This window comes from Macaca fascicularis, chromosome 4 (genome assembly GCF_037993035.2).
Source record: "Macaca fascicularis isolate 582-1 chromosome 4, T2T-MFA8v1.1".
In the NCBI taxonomy this organism is placed as follows: Eukaryota; Metazoa; Chordata; class Mammalia; order Primates; family Cercopithecidae; genus Macaca; species Macaca fascicularis.
This window is the reverse complement of record NC_088378.1, coordinates 87,735,288-87,757,119: the sequence shown is the minus strand read 5'-3', so window position 1 is coordinate 87,757,119 and position 21,832 is coordinate 87,735,288. Positions and strand designations below refer to the sequence as shown.

General features: G+C 40.3%; 2 protein-coding genes across 18 annotated transcripts in view; one reads left to right on the top strand and one right to left on the bottom strand.

Annotated features, from left to right (window-relative positions):
• Positions 1 to 15,907, bottom strand: part of RARS2 (arginyl-tRNA synthetase 2, mitochondrial) — a 72,074-nt gene extending 56,167 nt beyond the window's left edge. For all 7 annotated transcript variants that reach the window (XR_276354.4, XR_012433624.1, XR_012433623.1 and 4 more), the window contains exon 1: positions 15,822 to 15,907. Coding sequence is in view for 2 of the 7 variants with exons in the window: in XM_005552404.3 (XP_005552461.1) it covers positions 15,822 to 15,857 (36 nt within the window). In the remaining 5 variants the exon portion in view is untranslated. The remainder of the gene's footprint in view (positions 1 to 15,821) is intronic.
• A 126-nt stretch (positions 15,908 to 16,033) lies between these two features.
• Positions 16,034 to 21,832, top strand: part of ORC3 (origin recognition complex subunit 3) — a 72,273-nt gene continuing 66,474 nt past the window's right edge. For 9 of the 11 annotated variants that reach the window (XR_012433622.1, XM_074037496.1, XM_074037498.1 and 6 more), the window contains exons 1-2: positions 16,034 to 16,091; positions 20,217 to 20,271. Coding sequence is in view for 8 of the 11 variants with exons in the window: in XM_074037496.1 (XP_073893597.1) it covers positions 16,068 to 16,091; positions 20,217 to 20,271 (79 nt within the window). In the remaining 3 variants the exon portion in view is untranslated. Of the gene's footprint in view, positions 16,092 to 20,216; positions 20,272 to 20,390; positions 20,476 to 21,832 lie in introns of all 11 variants that reach the window. The other 2 variants (XM_074037500.1, XM_065543749.1) reach the window with 1 other exon arrangement.

Here is a 21,832-nt window from a genome sequence, read left to right as displayed (position 1 = left end):
CATGGCATTTACAAATAAACAAGTAAATAATAGGGAAAATCTGATCCCCATCCCTATCAAAGGCTTAATCATTAGAATAGTAGGGGCGGATGTGTTATATACACATATTTTGTAGCACAGAGTCTTGCCATGTTGCCCAGGCTGGTCTTGAACTCCTGGCCTCATGTGATCCTTCCACATCAACTCCCCAAAGTTCTGGAATTACAAGTGTGAGGAACAGTGCCTTGCTGGATTTGTATTTTTTAAAAGCTCCTTGCACGACTCCTAATACATAGCCAGAGTTGTGAACTATTGCCCTAATTGGACAAAGTTAGGTGGAAGAGACATTCCCATATACTGAATGATTTATTTTTTATTTTTTTTGAGACGGAGTCTTACTCTGTCTCCCAGGCTGGAGTGCAGTGGCGTGATCTCGGCTCACTGCAGCCTCTGCCTCCCGGTTCAAGCGATTCTCCTGCCTCAGACTCCCATGTAGCTGGGATTACAGACGCACACCACTACGCCCGGCTAATTTTTTGTATTTTTAGTAGACACGGGGCTTTGCCATTTTGGCCAGGCTGGTCTCAACACCTCAGGTGATCCACCTGCCTCAGCCTCCCAAAGTGCTGGGATTACAGGCCAACACTATTACCAACTATTACCATGCCCAGCCGGATTTTTTATTTTTTATAGAGACAGTCTTGCTATGTCAACCAAGCTGGCCTCTAACTCCTGGCCTCAAGCAAACCTCCCACCTCTGCACCCCAAAGTGCTGGGATTACAAGAGTGAGCCACGGCACCAGTCCTGAATTATTCCTATGTGACAGGCATGTCTTAAGTGCCTTAATTTTTCCCGGCAACAATCCCAGGCTTTCCTACTATTTCAACCCTCATTTTATAAATGATGAAACTGAAGTACAGGGAATTTACTTAACTTGCCTAAGTGGAAAGAAAAGCTAGGATGTGAATACAGGCTATCTAAAACCGGAACCTATACTCAACCTCTATGCCATATTGATATGGTTTGGTTATATTTCCTCCCAAAATCTCATCTTAATTATAGCTCCCAAAATCCCCACGTCATGGGAGGGACTAGGTGGAGATAACTGTATCATGGAGGTGGTTTCCCCCATCCTGTTCTCGTGACAATGAGTTAGTTCTGACGAGATCTGATTGTTTCAAAAGAGGCTTTCCCCTACCCTTCGCACGACACTTCTCCTTGCTGCTGCCATGTAAAAAATGTGTCTGCTTCCCCTTCTGCAATGATTCTAAGTTTCCTGAGGCCTTCCCAGTCATGTTGAACTGTGAGTCAATTAAATCTCTTTCCTTTATAAATTACCCAGTGTCAGGCATGTCTTTATTAGCAGTATGAGAACAGAGTAACACACATATGTATATCCTTTCATTCAGAAATGCATAAAAACAAAATAGTGAAATAACAGCACTGCCAGTATAAATTTACAACTGTCTTCAAAATTTCCCCCACTTCTCCAATCCTCATGTAGCCTCTGCAAAAGACTACATGGCTGTAGAGTTGGGAAAAAGAGAAGGGAATGATGGGGGAAACAGAAAAAGTAAGAATGTAAGAAGAGTTTAAGAAGAAATCATCTTCAAGGGTATTTGTGACTGTTCAGGAAAGCAATAAAATTAAAACCACTCTCTTGATTAATAATAACATATACTCTCCTGTTGTCAACAGAAGTTATTTGTTGAATTTCACAAACGTTATTAACTGTAAAAACTTGCCCAAACTTGCAGAGCTGGAGACATCACTTTCTTTAAGAGGCTTGTACATTTCCACTTTGGCTTGGTACAGATTGATTTTTTAAAGTTTCCTCTCAAGGTACAGTATTTTTTATTTTCTAGACTTTAGGAAGTAAATCACTGTATTCCTTACTAAAAAGTCATTTCTTTGGGATGTATTTACAGAAGCAGGTAAATATTTCCAAAGCAGTTATAGGATAGAGACTGAAACAGTTCATGTTTCTAGTACGAAATGTTTCCAGAATAGAGACATCAGTAATAAAGGTTCTATCGTAATTTCTCAGAAAAAAAGGATCCAAATTCCAGTTCTACTTTTATTAGTTAAGAGACCTTGAGAAAGCAATTTTACATGAATGAGCTATAGTTTTCACAGCTGAAATATGGGGATAATGAATCTGTTAAACAATAAACTAGGGCTCTTGTGATGACTAAGAAAAATATGTCATATAATAAACATGTAATAAATATTTCCTTCTCTTTTTAAAAAATTTTAGTTTATTTTGGACACATCTCCCAAACTTACCCATAATCACTAAGATTTTCTGTCTATCTTAAATATTACAATTCAGCTGAAAAAAAACTTAGTGATTAGGTCAATTTCAAAGCATTTCAGTTGACAGATTGTGAACTTGGGTAGCAATAAAATGCTTACATTCAAATGAACAACATGCAATTCTCATTCAGAGAATTCTTTTGGCTAAACTAAAAGCTACTTAATAATTTCTTCTTTTTATTCCCCCCCAGAAACAGGGTCTCACTCTGTTACCCAGGCTGGAGTGCAGTGGCTCACGATCATAGCTCACTGCAGCCTCGCCCTCCTGGTGTCAAGCGATCCTTCCACCTCAGCTTCCTGAGTAGCTGGGACTCCAATGAATTGTGCCACCATGCCCGGCCTCGTGTATTATCTTATTATATTTCATTTGCTAAAAAAAAGCTCTGAGGGTGACTTAAGCACATAAAATTAAACGGAGGTATAAAATTATACCAGAAAACCCTAAGCTCAAGGTACTTACACTTCTTGGCAATCAAGGTACAAAGGGAATCTATCTACACAGCATGTTTTATCCCTAGTAATATAGCGTAAACATATATATATGTGTGTGTGTGTATAAACATATATATGTGTGTGTGTATACACACACACACACACATATATATATATTCAGTAAAGAGCAGGAATGAAGTTTTCCTGAAAGTAATTCTAAGACTACTTTCTCTTACTCATATTAAGATATAAATAACAAGACAGTAGTTTCAATAGCAGTTTCACAAAAGATACATGTACAATTAGTCTGTTCTTGTACTGCTCTAAAGACATAACTGAGACTGGTAATTCATGAAAAAGTTTACTTGGCTCATAGTTCCACAGGCTGTACAGGAAGCATGTATGGGGAGGCCTCAGAAAACTCAATCATGGCAGAAGGCGAAAGGGAAGCAGGCACATCTTACATGGTGGGAGCAGGAGGAAAAGAGCGAAGGCGGAGATGCTACACACTTTTAAGCCAGATCTTGTGAGAATTCTGTCATTGAGGCAGCACTAGGGGAATGGTGCCAAACCATCAGAAACCATCCCCATGATCCAATCACCTCTCACCAGGCCCCACCTCCAACACTGGGAACTACAACAGAACATGAGATTTGAGTGGGGACAGGGAGCCAAACCATATCAGTACAGAAACATTCTTATATAATGTAAATTTTAAAACAAACAAACAAGAAAAAGGCGGTTGGGGTGAATATGGAGTTATTGTTTTATTTTATTTTATTTTTTTTGAGATGGAGTCTTGCTCTGTCCCCCAGGCTTAAGCGCAGTGGTGCCATCTTGGCTCACTGTGAGCTCCGCCTCCTGGGTTCACACCATTCTCCTGCCTCAGCCTCCCGAGTAGCTAGGACTACAGGTGCCCACCACCACGCCAGGCTAATTTTTAAAATTTTTTTAGTAGAGACGGGGTTTCACCGTGTTAGCCAAGATGGTCTCGATCTCCTGACCTTGTGATCTGCCCACCTCGGCCTCTGTAGTTACTGTTTAATGGGTAGTTTTAGTTGTGCAAGATGAAAACTGTTCCACAGATAGATGGTGGTGATGGTTGCACAATGTAAATGTACCTAATGCCACTGAACTGTATACTTAAAAATGGTTAAGATGGCAAATTTTACGTTATGTGTATTTTTTCACAATTAAAAAAAAAAACATGAAGACTTCTGGGATAAAGTAGTGAATGAAAGCTTCTTCACATAATCTCCTATCTTCAACCAACATCAAAAAGAAAAGGAAGGAAAGAAAGTAGAGAGCAAACAGGCAAGTGGGTTGGTTCTCCAGCAGCAAATACACAAGACAGGAAGAGCTCAAAGTCATAAACCTCAAAGGTGATAGTCAAGTAAAAATACAATAGCTTCTGGAGGAGAATGGAACAGCCCTGTTTGGCAAGGCTGACTTGGTCCTCATGTATCAGAAGTCAGAGATGAATTAACAATTCTCATTAACACCTCAAATCTGGAGAAAAACAAATTGAATAAATGCCATTATTTTTCCCTCTTGCAACTAGGAGATGCTGCCTAAATTGTGGGAAACAACAAGTAAGACAGAAATTCCAGCACTTTCCAGCAAAAGTAAAAATTCTAAGGTAACACACCGAAGGTCTTTCCAATGAAAACACAATACATTCTCCTACTGCAGAAAGCAAACCATGATATGGTGTTGTGTGAGCAGTAAGAACCAAAGGAGTAGTTTTTACAGGAAGACAGAAAAATATCAGGGCTAGTTTGTAAAAATTTAATATACCATGTCAGAGTGGAGAAATAATGTGTACAGGTCACCATGACCTACTGGAGAGAGAGACAAAAGAGGAATGGAAAGGGGGCAGACTTTATATTTTTGCAACCACAAAGGTGAGGTAAGCCCAGAACAAATGTGACATGAGGAGTGAAGAAGTCATCCACACTATGTGCAAACAAATGGAAAGGTGGGGCAGAGCTGTCAAGCATGAGCGAGAGGAAAAAGAACATGCATCACCAGTAGCTGATCAAATTGAAATAAACAAAAATAGGGAGAGAGAGAGTAGGGAGGGAGGCACAGACCAGAAGATAGACAGCTGGAAAAAAGTAGCATACAACAGATCAAAGAACTCTGCCCAGGAGAAAAATGTAACCCAATGAATATGAAGAACATTATTCACGAATGCTTCAGGATTTGGAACTTACTGAGAATGTGAATAGAATAAACAAGAACTAGAAGACGAGATGAAAAACAAGAGTGCATTTTAAAAGGAGTTTAAAAATTGATGATAAAACTTTTTACCATAAAACTAATAATTAAGAAACATAAGAGTATAGTCATAATTGAAAAAAAACTATGACACAATCTGAGAATACAATGATTAATGTAATCAGAAAAATACATAGAATTGAAGAAAGATAATCCAACCTTAGGAAAACTGGTGTCCCTAAAATACAGAAAGAAAGAAGACTAGTAAACAAACACGCAGACAGGAAGGAAGGCAGGCAGACTGCTTCCCTAGCAACCAATCACAAGAATAGAGACAAAATTCAAAGCCACAAACTTCAAAAGAGATCTCCAAGAAAAGATACTACAGATTCTGAAGCAGAATGGAGCAGCCTTATTTGGCAGGGCTCCTAACTTGGTCTCACTTATCAGAAGCCACAGAGATGAATCCTACAAAACAGAAAACACACACACACATACACACACACACACACACACTCACTCACTCCTTGGCTTCCCCAAAAGCAGGGCCTGAGAAAAAGACTTGCAGGCAAGCAGTTTATTTGGGAGATGCTTCCTGAGGGCAGAAGTGGTAAGAGAGAGGGAAGGAAGAAAAGTTAATAAAAGATTATGCCATCAAAGTCATTGCTGTAAGCAATAGAGGCTTAATTTCCATGGAACCTCCTAAAATACATACATAGTGTCTACCAGAATCCTCTATCCAAAATAATTTCACCACACTGGAGCTATCTATGTGCTGGGACCAGCAAGCTTCACAGAGATGAGGTGCTATTAGCAATAAGTGAACGGAAGCACACACGAAACTATTTACACCTGTGTAAATAGTTGTAAGCCTGTATTTACAACTGTGGCAGCTGGAATCAGAGGTGTGACCAAGGTGATGGGAGACAGGGCACAATATAAACAATAAAGGGAAAAACTTCCACCAAATAAAGAACCAAATATAAATCGTGGTACACTACTGCTATGGCACACCATTCAGCAGTAAAATCAAAGAACTAGACCTCCACGTATCATTATGGATAAATCTGTTTTTTTTTTTCTTTTTGAGATGGAGTTTCGCTCTTGTCACCCAGGCTAGAGTGCAATGGTGTGATCTCGGCTCACTGCAACCTCTGCCTCCTGGGTTCAAGGAATTCTCCTGCCTCAGCCTCCCGAGTAGCTGGGATTACAGGTGCCCACCATGCCTAGCTAATTTTTGTATTTTTAGTAGAGATAGGGTTTCACCACGTTGGCCAGGCTAGTCTCGAACTCCTGACCTCAAGTCATCCACCCGCCTCGGCCTCCCAAAGTGCTGGGATTACAGGTGTGAGCCACTGCGCCCAGTTGGATAAGTCTTTTTTAAAAATGGAGTCAAACAAAAAAATCCAAGCTGCAGCTACACAAAGATAATTATACCTTGATATAATTTATCTAAAATTTAATAACTTGTAAAATAATACTATTTAGAGATACATTCATAGGTAATGAGTGACATTCACAGGAATAAACACAAATTTCAAGACAGACATTACCTATTGTGTGAGGAAAGAGTTTGCCAGAGATGGGTACTCTTTTGGGAATTTAAAAGTATTTGTAATATTTTATTTTCGAAGCTGGGTGTGGGGCATATAAGTATTAACTACGTTCTTTTCTATGATTAACATATTTCAATTAAAAAAGACAAATTGAATCTACAGATCAAGATAAATTATGTCAAGAAAATATACAGAAAACTCAACACTGAGATGCATGCTGGTTAAGTTGCTAAATTTTGAAAATAAAGCACCCAATCAAGAAAACCCCATGGGAAATGAAATAAATGTACTTTACTTTGTAGTCACATTAAATCACAAAGATCATGATCTGGTCAAAGCAGATAATTTAATAGTGATATTAAATAGGAATAGATTCATTCAATAAAGAGTTGCAAACTAGTGTCTTTGTTTCACCTGCTCAGTTGTTGTTTTCTAATTTGAATTAATTGCCAACACAGGAAGATTGGAAAATTTTACAATTACATTGGGATTGCCCTATGCATTTGCATCTGTGGTATCAGGAGAAAAAATCTGAGATAAGAACTAAACAATTAGTGTTATTCTTTTATTTCTAAAAGAAAGATTTTGACTCTTCTGTTGTTGTTTTCTGAGACAGGGTCTCACTTTGTTGCCCAGGCTGGAATGCAGTGGTATAATGATGGCTCACTGCAGCCTCCAACTCCTGGGCTCAATCAGTCCTCCCACCTCAGCCTCCTGAGTAGCTGGGATTACAGGTGTACACCACCACGCTTGGCTAGTTTTTCGTATTTTTCATAGAGACGGCGTATCTCACCTTGTTGTCCAGGCTAGCCTCAAACTCCTGGGTTCAAATAATTATCCTGCCCCAGCCTCCCAAAGTGCTGGGATTATAGGTGTGAGCCACTGCACCCAGCCTTATTTCTGAACATGGTAACTTTCTAAAGATTAAGCCTCCTTTTGATATTTCTAGGATTACTTTTTCTAAGAAGTCATAATTTCTTAAATACAGCCAATTAAGCCATACATCAGGAAAAAGATTGGTGGTAAGTATATTATCTGGTTCAACATAAAATGAACAGGAGACAAGCTGTGCAGATATGGTTACTAAACGGAATATAAATGTTATTAACTGAGTGAGGATGTTACCCAACACAAATTGGTAAAGGTGGAAGAAAGTAAAATCATCTGTGAGAGTGCCAATGTCTTCATCCCTTATGGTAGAAAGTGATGCTGTCTAAATTTGAAACATGAAGATCTTTTGTAAAAACACTACAAATTGTAATGTTTTTCACAATTTATTTTCTTACTGTAAAAACCTCATTTAGGAAATACATCAATAATTTTTTGAACTGCACTTTGGTTTTTCACCGAATTCAAACAAACCTACTTTTAACATTTTTACTTCAAACAGCATTTCAGGCCAAGCGCGGTGGCTCATGCCTGTAATCCCAATACTTTGGGAGGTTGAGGTGGAGGATCGCTTGATGCCAGAAGTTTGAGACCAGCCTGGGGTAACATAGTGAGACCCCCATCTCTATTTAAAAATGAAAATAAAATAAAAATGATAAAAATAAAACAGCATTTCAGTAATAAGCATGTGAGGAATAATAATATTATTTTACTTTTCAGGATGTTGGACATTTTTCCCATTGTAAAACTTAAAAATAACATTCTGAAAAATAAAAACTCATTACAATACAGCCTGGATTTTGTAAAAAGTATATTTATCCAGTTTTCTTTCCTATTTTCCTTCCTTCTTTTCTGCCTGTATATCTGCATAGAAATATACCTAAAAGTCAGTGTTGATGATGATTTATGGGGTAGTTAAAAAAATTCTTTGCATCTTTTTGTATCGCTTAATTCTTTAAAATAAGCAGGCATTATTTTGCAAAAATGAGAACTTTTCCTTTACCAAATCACAACTTTAAAAGTACGTTTAAGGAATTCCTATTGAACGTTAAGCAGTATGGCTCAGACATGTACTGTTTACTAACTTCACATGGTGCTAAGCCTAGAATGAACGGTGTTGAGGGGCCGAGGGGTATTCAAAATACTCCACCCTGAGATATTCTAAAATAACACAATAATGACTAATATTGGCTGGGCGCAGCGGCTCACGCCTGTTATCCCAGCACTTTGGGAGGCCGAGGCAGGCGGATCACCTGAGGTCAGGAGATCAAGACCAGCCTGGCCAACATGGCAAAACCCCGTCTCTACTAAAAATACAAAAAAATTAGCCAGGCGTGGTGGCTGGCTCCTATAATCCCAGCTACTCAGGAGGCTGAGGCAGGAGAATTGCTTGAAACTGGGAGGCAGAGGTTGCAGTGAGCTGAGATGATGCCACTGCACTCCAGCCTGGGAGACAGAGCGAGACTCCATCTCCAAAAAAAAAAAAAAAAAAAAAAAAGAAAGAAAGACTAATATTTACTGACACTGAATATATACTACATACCAAACACAATTCTCAGCACTCCATATGTATTAATACCTTGCATTCTGATGACACATCTATACAGCAGCTAAATAATTTTCCAGATTTTACAGACAAGGTGAAGAAAACTTAAAAATCTATCAGAGGAGAAGCTGATTTAAACCTGAGTCTTCCACAGTCAATGTTCTTAGTCACTACACTACACCAGCAGTTCCAACACTTTGCTGTATATGGGAATGACCACCGAAAATCTTTAGGAAAACCCGCCTGACTCCCACATGTAAATATTCTGATTTAATTAATACAAAGTGGGCTCTGGGCAGCAGGATGTAAAAAGTTTCCCAGGTGATTCTAATGTGCAGAGAGACCACTGTCCTATACCCTTCTGCCTCTGGGTAGCCGTTGGGTAGTGGTTATCAAGCCTGGATGAACATCTGAATCACCTGATCATTTTTATAACTTCTAGGCCGATGCCCTAACTCAGGCCAAAGGGCCTGGGCTTAAGTAGTTATAAATGCTTCTCAGGTGATTCAAGTCTGCAGCTAGTGCTTAAGAACCACGGCTTAGGGAGAGAGCAGTTGTCTCCCATTTTAACAATGCCCAAAGTAGTGAATGTTTTCAATTAGAGGTTTATCTTTCTCTCAAATGGGTGCAGCATAAAAAAAAAAAAAAAGATAGAGAGAGCAAAGAAAAAGAAAACAAATTGAGAGCCACCAAGCATGGAGCATGGTTTTAAGTTCGCTTGCAATCTAATAGGTTCAGAATTATTCTGGGAGTAATACGACTCTCTTCAACTGTCTCTGAGATTGGATTTAGAGCTTTCTTGGATCAGAATGTGACCAACGGGTTTGTTTAGTTTCAGGGTTTATTTTTTTTTTTGCTCCCTTCAGGTAGGGCTGTTTCACCGGGCATTAGGCTTCATCTAGGACTAGCACAAGTGAAAAGAAGGTCTACTGATAACTATCTCTTTAGGCCTCAAACTCATAAAAGTTTCACAGAGTAAAATATCCTAAAAAGGTTACACAATGAGAACCAAATAATAAAACACTGTGACAGTAAACCTGAAAATTTTAACAGAGAAATAAAATCCACAAAATTAGGCACAGTCCTTGAGAAATAAACTAACACATTCAATGAGGAGCAAATCTGAAGTTGAAAGCAAGAAGCACTGTTTGCCAGGTGCAGTTGCTCACGCCTGTAATTCCAGTGCTTTGGGAGGCTGAGGTGGGTGGATTAACTGAGGTCAGGAATTTGAGAGTGAAACTCTGTCTCAAAAAAAAAAAAAAAAAAAAAAAAGCACTTTTTATTTTTTAGGTTTTTGTAGAGATGAGGTCTCAGTATCTCAGTATATTGCCCAAGCTGGTCTCGAACTCCTGGACTCAAGCAATACTCCCACCTTAGCCTCCCAAAGTGCTGAAATTACAGGCATTGGCTACTGCACCTGGCCTTTTATTTATTTATTTGCTTACTTATTTACTTCTAAGAGGAAGCACTTAAGAGAATATCAAGTGAAAATTCACAACTGCCAGATCTCGTTTGAGAACCTAAGATCAGAGATTCTAATATGTAATATAAGAATGGCTAATATTTATTGAGTGCTTACAATGTACTAAGCACAATTCTAAACTTTAGATTCAGGAACCTAATATCAGAGATTCTAATATAATAGAATATTTGGCTCCAGAGCATTCACTAGGAAAGCACACCAATCAATTAGCTTGTCAGCAGTCCTCAACCATTTATTTCTCTGATACAACAGCAAATATGATTCCTACCTGTAGTACTCAGATAACTGAGCACAAAGTCAAAAAAATATTGTCTGGCTCTAGATAGGTACTAAACTCAGATTGGAGCTAAACTTGCCAGGTTCAGTATCAAAATCTGTGATAACTGCATAAAAACCCATTTTTGTTAATGAAAAAGGGATCCATATCTTTAGCAACCAGACATTCAGGTGGCAAAATTGACATCATCTTATGAAAATTAGCTCTGCATTTCTATCCACATTAACATAATCTATAGGCCATGAGTCTAAAAAGGCAATTACCCCAGTTGTTCCTCACTTCTGATTCTCCAACACTACCAAGTCAGGCACTGTAGGTTTGCCACCAAGAGCCAGTGCGGAAGCCCTCCCACATTTGCAGAAATTTTCCTCAGAACAGGTCTGCATTAGTTTCAAGACACAAACAAGAAGCAAACAAAGCATTACAACTTCGGGGCTTAGAAGAGAATATCCCAAATAATTTGGAAGGCAAATTATGACTATAATAAAATAAATTTAGCATAGTTCTTTTTTAAAATTAAGTTCTGGGGTACATGTGCAGGATGTGCAGGTTACATAGATAAACGTGTGCCATGGTGGTTTGCTGCACCTATCAACCCACTACCTAGGTATTAAGCACCATATGCATTAGCTATTTTTCCTAATGCTCTCCCTCTTCCCACCCCACCCCACCCCCACCAGGCCCTGGTGTGTATTGTTCCCCTCCCCATGGTCATGTGTTCTCATTGTTCAGCTCACATTTACAAGCGACAATGTGCAGTGTTTGGGTTTCTGTTCCTGCATTAGTTTGCTGAGAATAACGGTTTCTGGGTCCACTCATGTCCCTGCAAAGGACATTATCTCGTTCCTTTTTATAGTTGCATAGTATTCCATGGTGTACATGTACCAACCACATTTTCTTTATCCAGTCTATCACTGATGGGCATTTGGGTTGATTCCACGTCTCTGCTATTGTGAATAGTGCTGCAGTGAACGTCCACATGCATGTATATTTGCAGTAGAATGATTTATATTCCTTTGGGTATATACCCAGCAATGGAATTGCTGGGCCAAATGGTATTTCTGGTACTAGATCTTTAAGGAACTGTCACACCATCTTCCACAATGGCTGAACTACTTTACATTTCCACCAACAGTGTAAAAGCGCTCCTATTTCTCCACAATCTCACCAGCATCTGTTGTTTCTTGACTTTTTAATGATCGCCATTCTGACTGGCATGAGATGGTATTTCATTGCGGTTTTGATTTACATTTCTCTAATGATCAGTGATGTTGAGCTTTTTTTCAAATGTTTGTGGCCGCATAAATGTCTTCTTCTGAGAAGTGCCTGTTCATGTCCTTTGCTCACTTTTTAATGGGGTTGTTTTGTTTAAGTTCCTTGTAGGTTCTGGATATTAGACCTTTGTCGGATAAATTGCAAAAATTTTCTGCCACCCTGTAGGTTGCCTGTTTGCTCTGATGATAGTGTTTTGTTTTGTTTGTTTGTTTCTGCTGTAGTATGGTTATGATACAACTTGTGGTTCTAAGCAGAATGGAATGCTGGTGGGTCTGTGAGAATAGATTAGAAGCAAAGAACAGTACAAACCTAGATAATTCAGTCAGTCCTGCTGTTTACCCTAATGTGGCTGAATATCTTCCCAACATACATATTGCACGTCAGGACTAAATGACAACAACTGGACAACTAGTTTAATTGCTTCTTGAGGCCACACCTGAAATTTGATAATAAACTCATCAGCAGAGTTAAGAAAGCTGGTCTTCCTGCTCACCATTAGCAGGGTAGCTCCTCTAGCAAGCTACGTAGATGTAAGTTAATAAGGAAAGCGTAAAGCTACTTAAAATGTACCAGGTTACATGAAACTAAATGCAATTTGTGATCCCTTATGGGAAAAAAATCAACAAGACTGGAACATGGACTATAAGTTAAAGCATTTTATCAACATTATATGAATCTAATAACTGTACTGTGGTCATGTAAAACAAGCCTTGTTCTTAGGAAATAAACAATTACATATTAAGAGGTAAAGGAGCATTATGTATGAAACCTACTCTCAAATGACAGGAAAAAATTATATAGAATGATGAAGCAAATGTGGCAAAATGTTAGTAGCTGCTGAATCTAGATAAAGAGGATATGGAGTTCTTTGTACTATTATCACAACTTTTTGTAAGTCTGAAATTATTTCAAAATTAAAAGTACACAAAATTAAAATGAACTAGCTGGGCCAGGCCTGGTGGCTCATGCCTGTAACCCCAGCACTTTGGGAAGCCAAAGCAGGCAGATCACCTGAGGTCGGGAGTTCGAGACCAGACTGACCAAAATGGACAAACCCCATCTCTACTAAAAATACAAAATTAGCCACTCTCAAGTGATCCACCTGTCTCAGTCTCCCCAAGTGCTGGGGTTATAGGCATGAGCCACCATACCCAGCTCCTAATCTGAAAATCTGAAAGTCTCCAATGAACATTTCCTTTGAGTATCATGTCCACACTCAAAAAGTTTCAAATTTTGGAGCATTTTAGATTTCCAGCTTTGGGATGCTCAAACTGTACTGAACATTTTTCTTCTTTGCTCTTGTCTCCCCATGTCCTAATGTATTGAAAATATTCTTATTTATCCTCAAGTTTCAGATCATTACCCAATAACTCTATATTCAGAGAAACAGATATATATCTGCATAATTTACACTGCTGTATAAATCCATTAGATTCTGTTCAATGATTGGATTATGCTTCTTGCTTTCACAAACAGCACAGTATATAGGAAAGATATAATTTTAAAGTTAGATTTCTGTTGATAAACCAACTCTACAATTTATTGATGATGTGGCTTTGGGTAGGTTATTTAATCTCTGTGGATCTCAACTCACTCAATTATATAAGGTTAATGCTTCTATATCATAGGGCTGCCATGAGCTTAAATGTGAATGTGTAGTAATTAGCACAAATACATACTTGATATATTAGTTCTTGTTTCTCCAAATTACCTTTTTTTTTTTTGAGACAGGGTCTCACTTTGTTCCCCAAGCTGGAGTGCAGTGGTGCAATCAAAGTTTGCTGTTTCAGCCACCTGGGCCCAAATGATCCTCCCACCTCAGCTTCCCAAGGAGCCTGGACCACAGGCATGTGCCGCTACACCTAAGTTGCATTTTTTATTTTTTGTAGAGGTGGGGGTCTCCCTATGTTGTCCAGGCTGGTCTTGAACGTCCCGGCTCAAGGGATCCCCCACTTTGGCCTCTCAAAGTGCTGGGATTACAAGTGTGAGCCACATGCCTGGCCCAATTTACATTCTTTACAAAGAACACAGTCTTTGCAAAACTAAACACAATTTGTTTCTCATCATGGCACTACCTTGATCTAAGGGCTAAGAATGGAAACCATCTACCCTTACACACAGCTTATATACTAAGGTCCAAAACTACCTGCCATGATATGGTTTACTGTCTACATTAACATGAATTTATTATTTCTTTGTCTCATTGGCATAACTTTACTGTTCTAGAAGACTTCTGCCCAAATAACTTAATCATTCATTAAAACAACTTCATGATAAATCTATTGGCTTTTCACAGGATTTACTTTTATTTTTTGTTTACAGGGTCTCACTCTGTGGCCCCCCTGGAGTGCAGTGGCACAATCACAGCTCGCTGTAGCCTCAAACTCGTGGGGCCGTCCAAGTGATCCTCCAGACTCAGCCTTTCAAGCAGCTAGGACTACAGAGGTGCACATCAGGCCTAGCTACTTTTTAAAACAAATTTTTGTTGATACGAGGTCTCCCTATGTTGTCCACGCTGGTCTCAAACTCCCGGGTTCAAGCCATCCTCCCATCTCGGCCTCCCAAAGTGCTGGGATTATAGGCAGCTGAGCCACATGCCAGGTCTATTAGTTCTTCCAATTTAGAAAACCTCAACAGTTTATGCCTTAAGGCTCCTTGCAGTCTTTGCTTTTGCTACCAATCTTAAACTGCTGTATCAGATCAGTTTCCAATCCTAATCAAGCCATCTTCCTCCAACATCCTCCTACCCTCTGCCTCTGAAAGACCAGCCTTAAGCCGTACCCATCAGTAAAATCTGACCTTGCTTTCCCAGTTTAATACACTACCAAAGCTCTAAGCAGTGTTCTTTCTTATCCCAGTAAGCAATAAATTCAGCTGTCTTAACAAAATGTCATATTGGTGATATTTGGCGAATTATCACTGGACAGGGCAGTATATCTATAAGCATAAAGACAAGGCAGAGGGATTTCCCCACAAATGTCTAGAAACACTGTAAAAATGAGCTAAGATAAATTATACATCAGGCTAATTACGTCCACTAATACACCCATTAATCAGAAGGAAATGGGTTAGTCGAGACCACAACAGAAAGTTTCCTTCCAAGGGTGGCCAGTGAGTCCTAAAAAGTTCTTTTTGATGAATTACACATTTATACTGCAATTTTGCCCAGCGCAGTGGCTCATGCCTGTAATCCCAGCTCTTAGGGAGGCAGAGGAGGGACGACAGTTTGAGCCCAGGAGTTTGAGGACTGCCTGGGCAATATGGCGAGACTCCGTTCTCCACAAAAAGGAAAAACAAAACAAAGCAAGTATATTGTAACTTTGTAAGTCCTTCCTCACAACAGAGGTGTTCAAATATGACCCTGAACCAAGAAAAACTGAGTCTCAGATAGCTCATATATCTTTGGGAATTACCAAAAATAATTCTAGGGTTGACTACCTAAGTGACTGCAAGAGAAATAAGCAGTTTTAAAATGAGTTCCCTCTGAAGAACAATCCACATCCATCATTAACGTCATTAAAGTGTAAAGAACACTAACTTTTATGGGGTCTCATCATGGTCTACTGATTTTCCACCCAGGTAAAGCATACTAAGCTGTGGGGTGGGAAGGAGTGAAGCACCAGGTACCTTTCAAAGTTTACTTTTCACCAAGACAAACTGATCCCAGCCGACCCCCCACAGGACTTCTGGAGCCCTACCAGCTCCAGAGAAGGGGGAGGAGGTGGTAGAAAGTAACAGAACTCTGTAGGACCCACCCTCCAGCTGACTGAAGACTGGCCCGCAGCAGTGAAAGGCCTTTGGGGTCCCTAGCTCCGCATGGACTCCCCTGCGCGCTCCGGGATCCATACCTGGCAAGCTATAGCCCTGCGAAAGCTGCACGCCATGTCCGCCTCTAGGGAAGTGCGCCGCAGTCCGCCAGTCCCGGCCTCGCCTCACCTCCTTAAACGCCCCGCCCCTCGCACCGGAAGCCCGCCCTGGAGGGTGATGCCAGCCAATCAAGAAGCTGCGTGACACGCCACTAACCTCTGCCCTGCAGGCGCGAGGGCGCGCGGGAAATCCCGAGTGCATCTGGAATCCGCAGAGCCGGTAAGAGCATGGCCACGTCCTCGGTGTCTAAGGTACGTGGTGGCCGACGCTCACAGTGGCTCTACCGCTGCCTCATTCCCCCTTTGAAGAAGGGATGAAGCGGAGGTTACGTAGGCCTCCGTTCCCTGGCTGGAGGGGAGGGAGGGAGCGGCGTACTGAGCTGAGGCGTCCTTGCTCCAGATCAGTTGAGGCCAACTTTGCTTGGGCCCAGAGCGAGGACGCGGATCTGCCTTGTGGTGGGGCTAGGAGGATTTTTAAGTTCTGGTTGTTGGAGGTCGGATGTCCTGATGATGTGGCCCAGTCTTTCATTTTTTCCCTCTCACAAATACTGTTAGCCGAGCACTCCGTTAGGTACCGAGATGCAGTGGTAAACAAAACAGATTCAGCTTCTGCAGTCAAGAAAGTCAGTAAACATAGATAAACTGATAATCACAAATTTTAAGTGTTAGCAAGGAAAAGAGTTCTAGACAGACAACAGAAGAGTGGGAAGAACCTAATATAGGTTGCCGGGGGTTAGCGGAGGCTTTTTGGAGAAAGTAACGCTTTGACTGAGACCTGAAAAATGAGAAGTTAGGCTAAGGATTAGGGCGAGGAGGGAAGAGAGAACAACATGTTCTTCGGCCCAGAAGATAGAAATAAAATAGCATATTAGAGGAATTTAAAAATCATAATCAGAAAGTAGACAAAGAGTGGGAGCGTCATGAAAAATGAGAATGCAAAAGTAATGCAGATGCGGGTGTGTGTGGTGGGGGTATCTTACAGACCTCATCTTGGCTACCAAGATGGCAAGAAATTGCAAAACATAGTGTAGTTGGTAAGAGGATAAGCCCTAGAGCTATATTGTCCAATGTGTTAGTCACTAACCACATGTGGCTATTTAAATTTGAGTTAAAGTAAAATTAAGTAAAAATTCAGTTCCTCCGTTGCACTAGCCACATTTTAAGTGCTCAATCATCACATGTGGCTGCAGCTACCATTTTAGATAGTGCAGATACATTTCTATCATTACAGAAAGTTCTGTTGGACAGCGCTGTTCCGGACCACGAAAAGTAAGACATTTAGTTCTATTATAAGTGCAGCGGGAAGCCCCTGAAGTTAAGCTGTCTGATAAAGCTGAAAAATCCAGATGAAGAAGCTAGATTCTCCCTATGTTAAAACAATGGATTAATGAAGGCTATATCATGGATCTGATTTTTTATTTTGATTAAAATGGTTTATGAGAAGCAGTGCTTTTAAAGACTACATCTCAAGAAGAAAGTACAAGTCTTGGGGTTTAAGGTTACACTAGAAGAGATTTAAAAGTAGTATTTTTATTAGAATTGGTACTGGTTTTATTTTGTCCTGGTTATAATATTCTGTAGGTTTTGAATGGTCTGTCCCTTAATCCTGTTGATTGCATAAGCACCTCTTATTTTTATGTATCTTGCAGAAAGTAAGGTTTTTCAGGAAAGCGTTTTGGTATTATAACAGAAATGTCTGTATTGGGATGAGACCTTACATGTATAAGAAGCTTTAAGAACTATTTCATGAGTTGATGGAACTGTAAGCTTTTTTTTTTTTTTTTCTTGAGACGGAGTCTCGCTCTGTTACCAGGCTGGAGTGCAGTGGCACGATCTCGGCTCACTGCAACCTCCACCTCCCCGGTTCAAGCTATTCTCCCACCTCGGCCTCCCGAGTAGCTGGGATTACAGACACGCGCTACCACAGCCAGCTAGTTTTGTAAAAGTAGAGACAGGGTTTCACCATGTTGGCCAGGCAGGTCTCAAATTCCAGACCTCAAGTGATCCCCCGGCCTCAGCCTCCCAAAGTGTTGGGATTACAGGCGTGAGCCACCATGCCCGGCCCTTAAACGTATCAAAACATTTTAATGTCTCTTTCCTCATGAAATTTTCTGGCTGTTGGCCTTCCTCTATCTCAAACACCATCACTTGACCAGCAGTTCCAAATGGTTAACCATGTTACTACCACTGCCCTGTATTAAGATCCTTTCTGGTCACTCCTCATACCGTGTTCCTTTGAAGCTCCTGTCTTCTTTACTGAATTGCAGGTGGATTTGAAAAGAAGGCAATGACAGGTTTGTCATGGTACCACGTGATTTTTCTAAATATGTATGTTATTTCACAAACTTCTGCTAGTTGCAGATACAAGAATATAAGGCACAGGGCTGTGTGCGGTGGCTCATGCCTGTAATCCCAACACTTTGGGAGGCCGAGGTGGGTGGATCATCTGAGGTCAGGAGTTCGAGACCAACCTGACCAACATGGTGAAACCCCATTTCTACTAAAATACAAAATTAGCCTGGCATGTTGGTGGGCGCCTGTAATCCCAGCCTCTCAGGAGGCTGAGGCAGGAAAATCGCCTGAACTCTGGAGGTAGAGGTTGTATTGAGCCGAGATTGTGCCATTGCACTCTAGCCTGGGCAGCAGAGGGAGACTCTGTCTAAAAAAAAAAAGAGTCTAATGCACAGGTCTTAATTTGGAACATGTAATCCAAATGACTACTTTATATTTTCACAGCTGTCTTTAACACTATCCTGAGACAACTTTGCCTAGGTATTGTTCTTTTATTATGTCTTTTATTTTCCATAGAAATAGAAATCTTTTAAGAAGTTGTCCATCAGGCCAGGTGCAGTGGCTCATGCCTCTAATCCCAGCACTTTGGGAGGCCGAGGTGGGTGGATCAAGAGATCAGGAGTTAAAGACCAGCCTGGCCAACATAGTGAAACCCCGTCTCTGATAAAAATACAAAAAAATTAGCCAGGCGTGGTGGCAGGCACCTGTAATCCCAGCTACTCGAGAGGCTAAGGCAGGAGAATGGCTTGAACCCAGGAAGTAGAGGTTGCAGTGAGCCGAGATTGCACCATTGCACTCCAGCCTGGGCGACAGAGCGTGACTCTGTCTCAAAAAAAAAAAAAAAAAAAAAGAAGCTATCCATCGTGCATAACTTTAGAATTGGTAGAATAGACTAGGACCAGTAACTTGGGGGCAGTCTACCACTAGTCAAATAATAGTATGAAACTAAACATAGCTGGGAAATGACCAAGACAATTACTTGACAAGCATTTATTCATTCCATATACTGATTGCCTAATATATATGTTAGCACTATTCCAAACATTGGAAAAACAGTTATAAAATACAGTTTGTGCTTGAAGGCACTCACAGTCTACTCAGGGAGACACACCCATAAACAACTATGATATACAATTAAAGTGACTTAAAGCAATGCAAAATAAAGATGTTCAAGTACTGTGAGATCTCGGGGAAAGGAGAATTTCTGTAGTGAGAATTGTGAAAGGTTTCCAAAAGGAGATGAGTGTTGAGACAAACTTTAATGGATAAATGAGTAGGCATTTATCAGATGAAGAAAAGTATATAGAGTGAAACAGCTGCAATTATCTATTTCCTACTAAGGTTGTAGATACTTTGAGTTTAAATAAGTTTTAGGTTGGGAGAACATCACTATTTTCAACCTTTTTGATCTTCATTTTTATTTATTTCTTTATTTATTTTTTTGAGACAGAGCTTTGCTCTTTGTCGCCCAGGCTGGAGTGCAGTGGCACAATCTCAGCCCACTGCAACCTCCACCTCCGGGTTCAAGCGATTCTCCTGTCTGAGCCTCCTGAGTAGCTGGGATTACAGGCTTCTGCCACCACGACTGACTAATTTTTGCATTTTTAGTAGAGACAGGATTTCACCATGTTGGCCAGGCTGGTCTCAAACTCCTGACCTCATGGTCCACATGCCTTGGCCTCCCAAAGTGTTGGGATTACAGGCATGAGCCACTGTGCCCAGCCCATTTTAATGTATAGTATGAATTCCTTTAAGTTTATGAAAATGGAACCTTTCTGGGCTTAAATTTAATCAGCTTTTATTTTCTTTGTGTACCTCCTAGATCAGGTGTCAAAGAGCGAAATAAAAAATGGGCATCTCATGGGAGGGAGGGGAGAGAGTGGATAGTCCCCCTTGTTGTTTTAGAATTTTCCTTCTATAGGTCAGAGAGGAGTGAGTGATTTCTTAGAATCTGAAAGAAATGTGTTCTCTCCCCTGCCGTCTTTTTTTAAAAAAAGTGCTTACTCATAAAATATTTGGTTAATCAGATTTCTCTGCTCCTTGCTACTTTAACTTTATGCTTTTTGTCTTTCTTTCTTTTTATAGGGCTGCTTTGTTTTTAAGCCAAACTCCAAAAAGAGAAAGATCTCTGTGCCAATAGGTAAGGTGTCTGAATATTAAATGTTTTATTCCCTACCTTCTTAAACTATTAAGAACTAACCCTAATTGAATTTAGTAATTCTCTTATCTGAGCTTGGCTTACTTGCCATGTTGATGTAGCGTTTATGTTCCACGGCATTGGTCAAAGAGATAAGAGGACACCCCAGGGCTCTAATTGAAGAGAATCCAATTAGATCTTCCAAAGGTAAGTTGGAAGCAAATTTCCTTCAAAGGATATGCTGCCATTTTTAAAAGAGATTGTCTTTTTGATTACTTCTCTGCCATTGTTTTTTTATCTACAACTTTAGAAATGAAAGTGAGTTTCTGCTAGAGAAACATTTTGATCCTTGATGAAGTAATCAAAACAATAAAGGCTGACTGGCAACGCAGATGTCTAACAATGGAGGAAATGTTATATAGAAAATAAAATGATAATTGGTAACATAAGGAAAACCTAAGAAATAAAATGACTACAAATTTGTATATATTTTCTAATGAAAATTGTATAAAAATTATTTTTGTGTTAAAATACAATATTCATAGGGAGACTTAAATATGCTTAAGTCATAGGCCAGGCATGGTGGCATCTCTCGGAAGCACAGGGGTCCCACACAGTTTTCAGTCACTCTCAACTAAAACAAATTTGTTCAATTATTGGGTTTTAATTACTCATAGACACACATATTCCTGTTATTAAGGGAGTAGATTTTTGTCACTCACTCTGACATATGCATACTCACACACTCATATACCCATGTGGGTAAGAGAGGAAAGACATTTCTTTAGTTTTGTTTATTTATTTATTTTAGAGACAGGGTCTCAGTCTGTCACCCAGGCTTCAGTTCAGTGGCCCGATCATAGCTCACTGCAGCCTTGAAAAATCCTGGGCTTAAATGATCCTCCCACCTCAGCCTCCTAAGTACCTGGGACTACAGGCGTGCACCACCATGCCTGGGTAATTATTTTTTAAAATTTTTTGTAGAGACAGGGTCTCACTTTGTTGCTCAGATTGGTCTTGAACTCCTGGGCTCAAGTGATCCTCCTGCCTCAGCCCTCAAAGTGCTGGGATTACAGGCGTGAGCCACTGTGCCCAGCCTAATTTGTTTGCTTGTTTTCATTTGGGTTTTTTTGAGACGGAGTCTAGCTCTCCGATCTCGGCGTGATCTCAGCACAATCTCAGCTCACTGCAACCTCTGCTTCCCGGGTTCAAGCGATTCTCCTGTCTCAGTCTCCCGAGTAGCTGGGACTACAGGCATGCGCCACAATGCCTGGCTAATTTTTGTAGTTTTTAGTAGAGACAGGGTTTCACTGTGTTGGCCAGGCTGATCTCAAACTCCTGACCTTGTGATCTGCCCACCTCAGCCTTCCAAAGTGCTAGGATTACAGGTATGAGTCACTGAGCTTGGCGATTTTTTTTTTTTTTTTTTAAAGCAAAAACAACACAGGTTGTCTTAAAGTCCCAGTGGTTTCCTGGGATGAAGTAGGGGGAATTAACTGCAAAGGGCAAGAGGGAACTTTCTGGAGTGATGGAAATGTTCGCTGTGGAAAGAGTGGTTATGTAA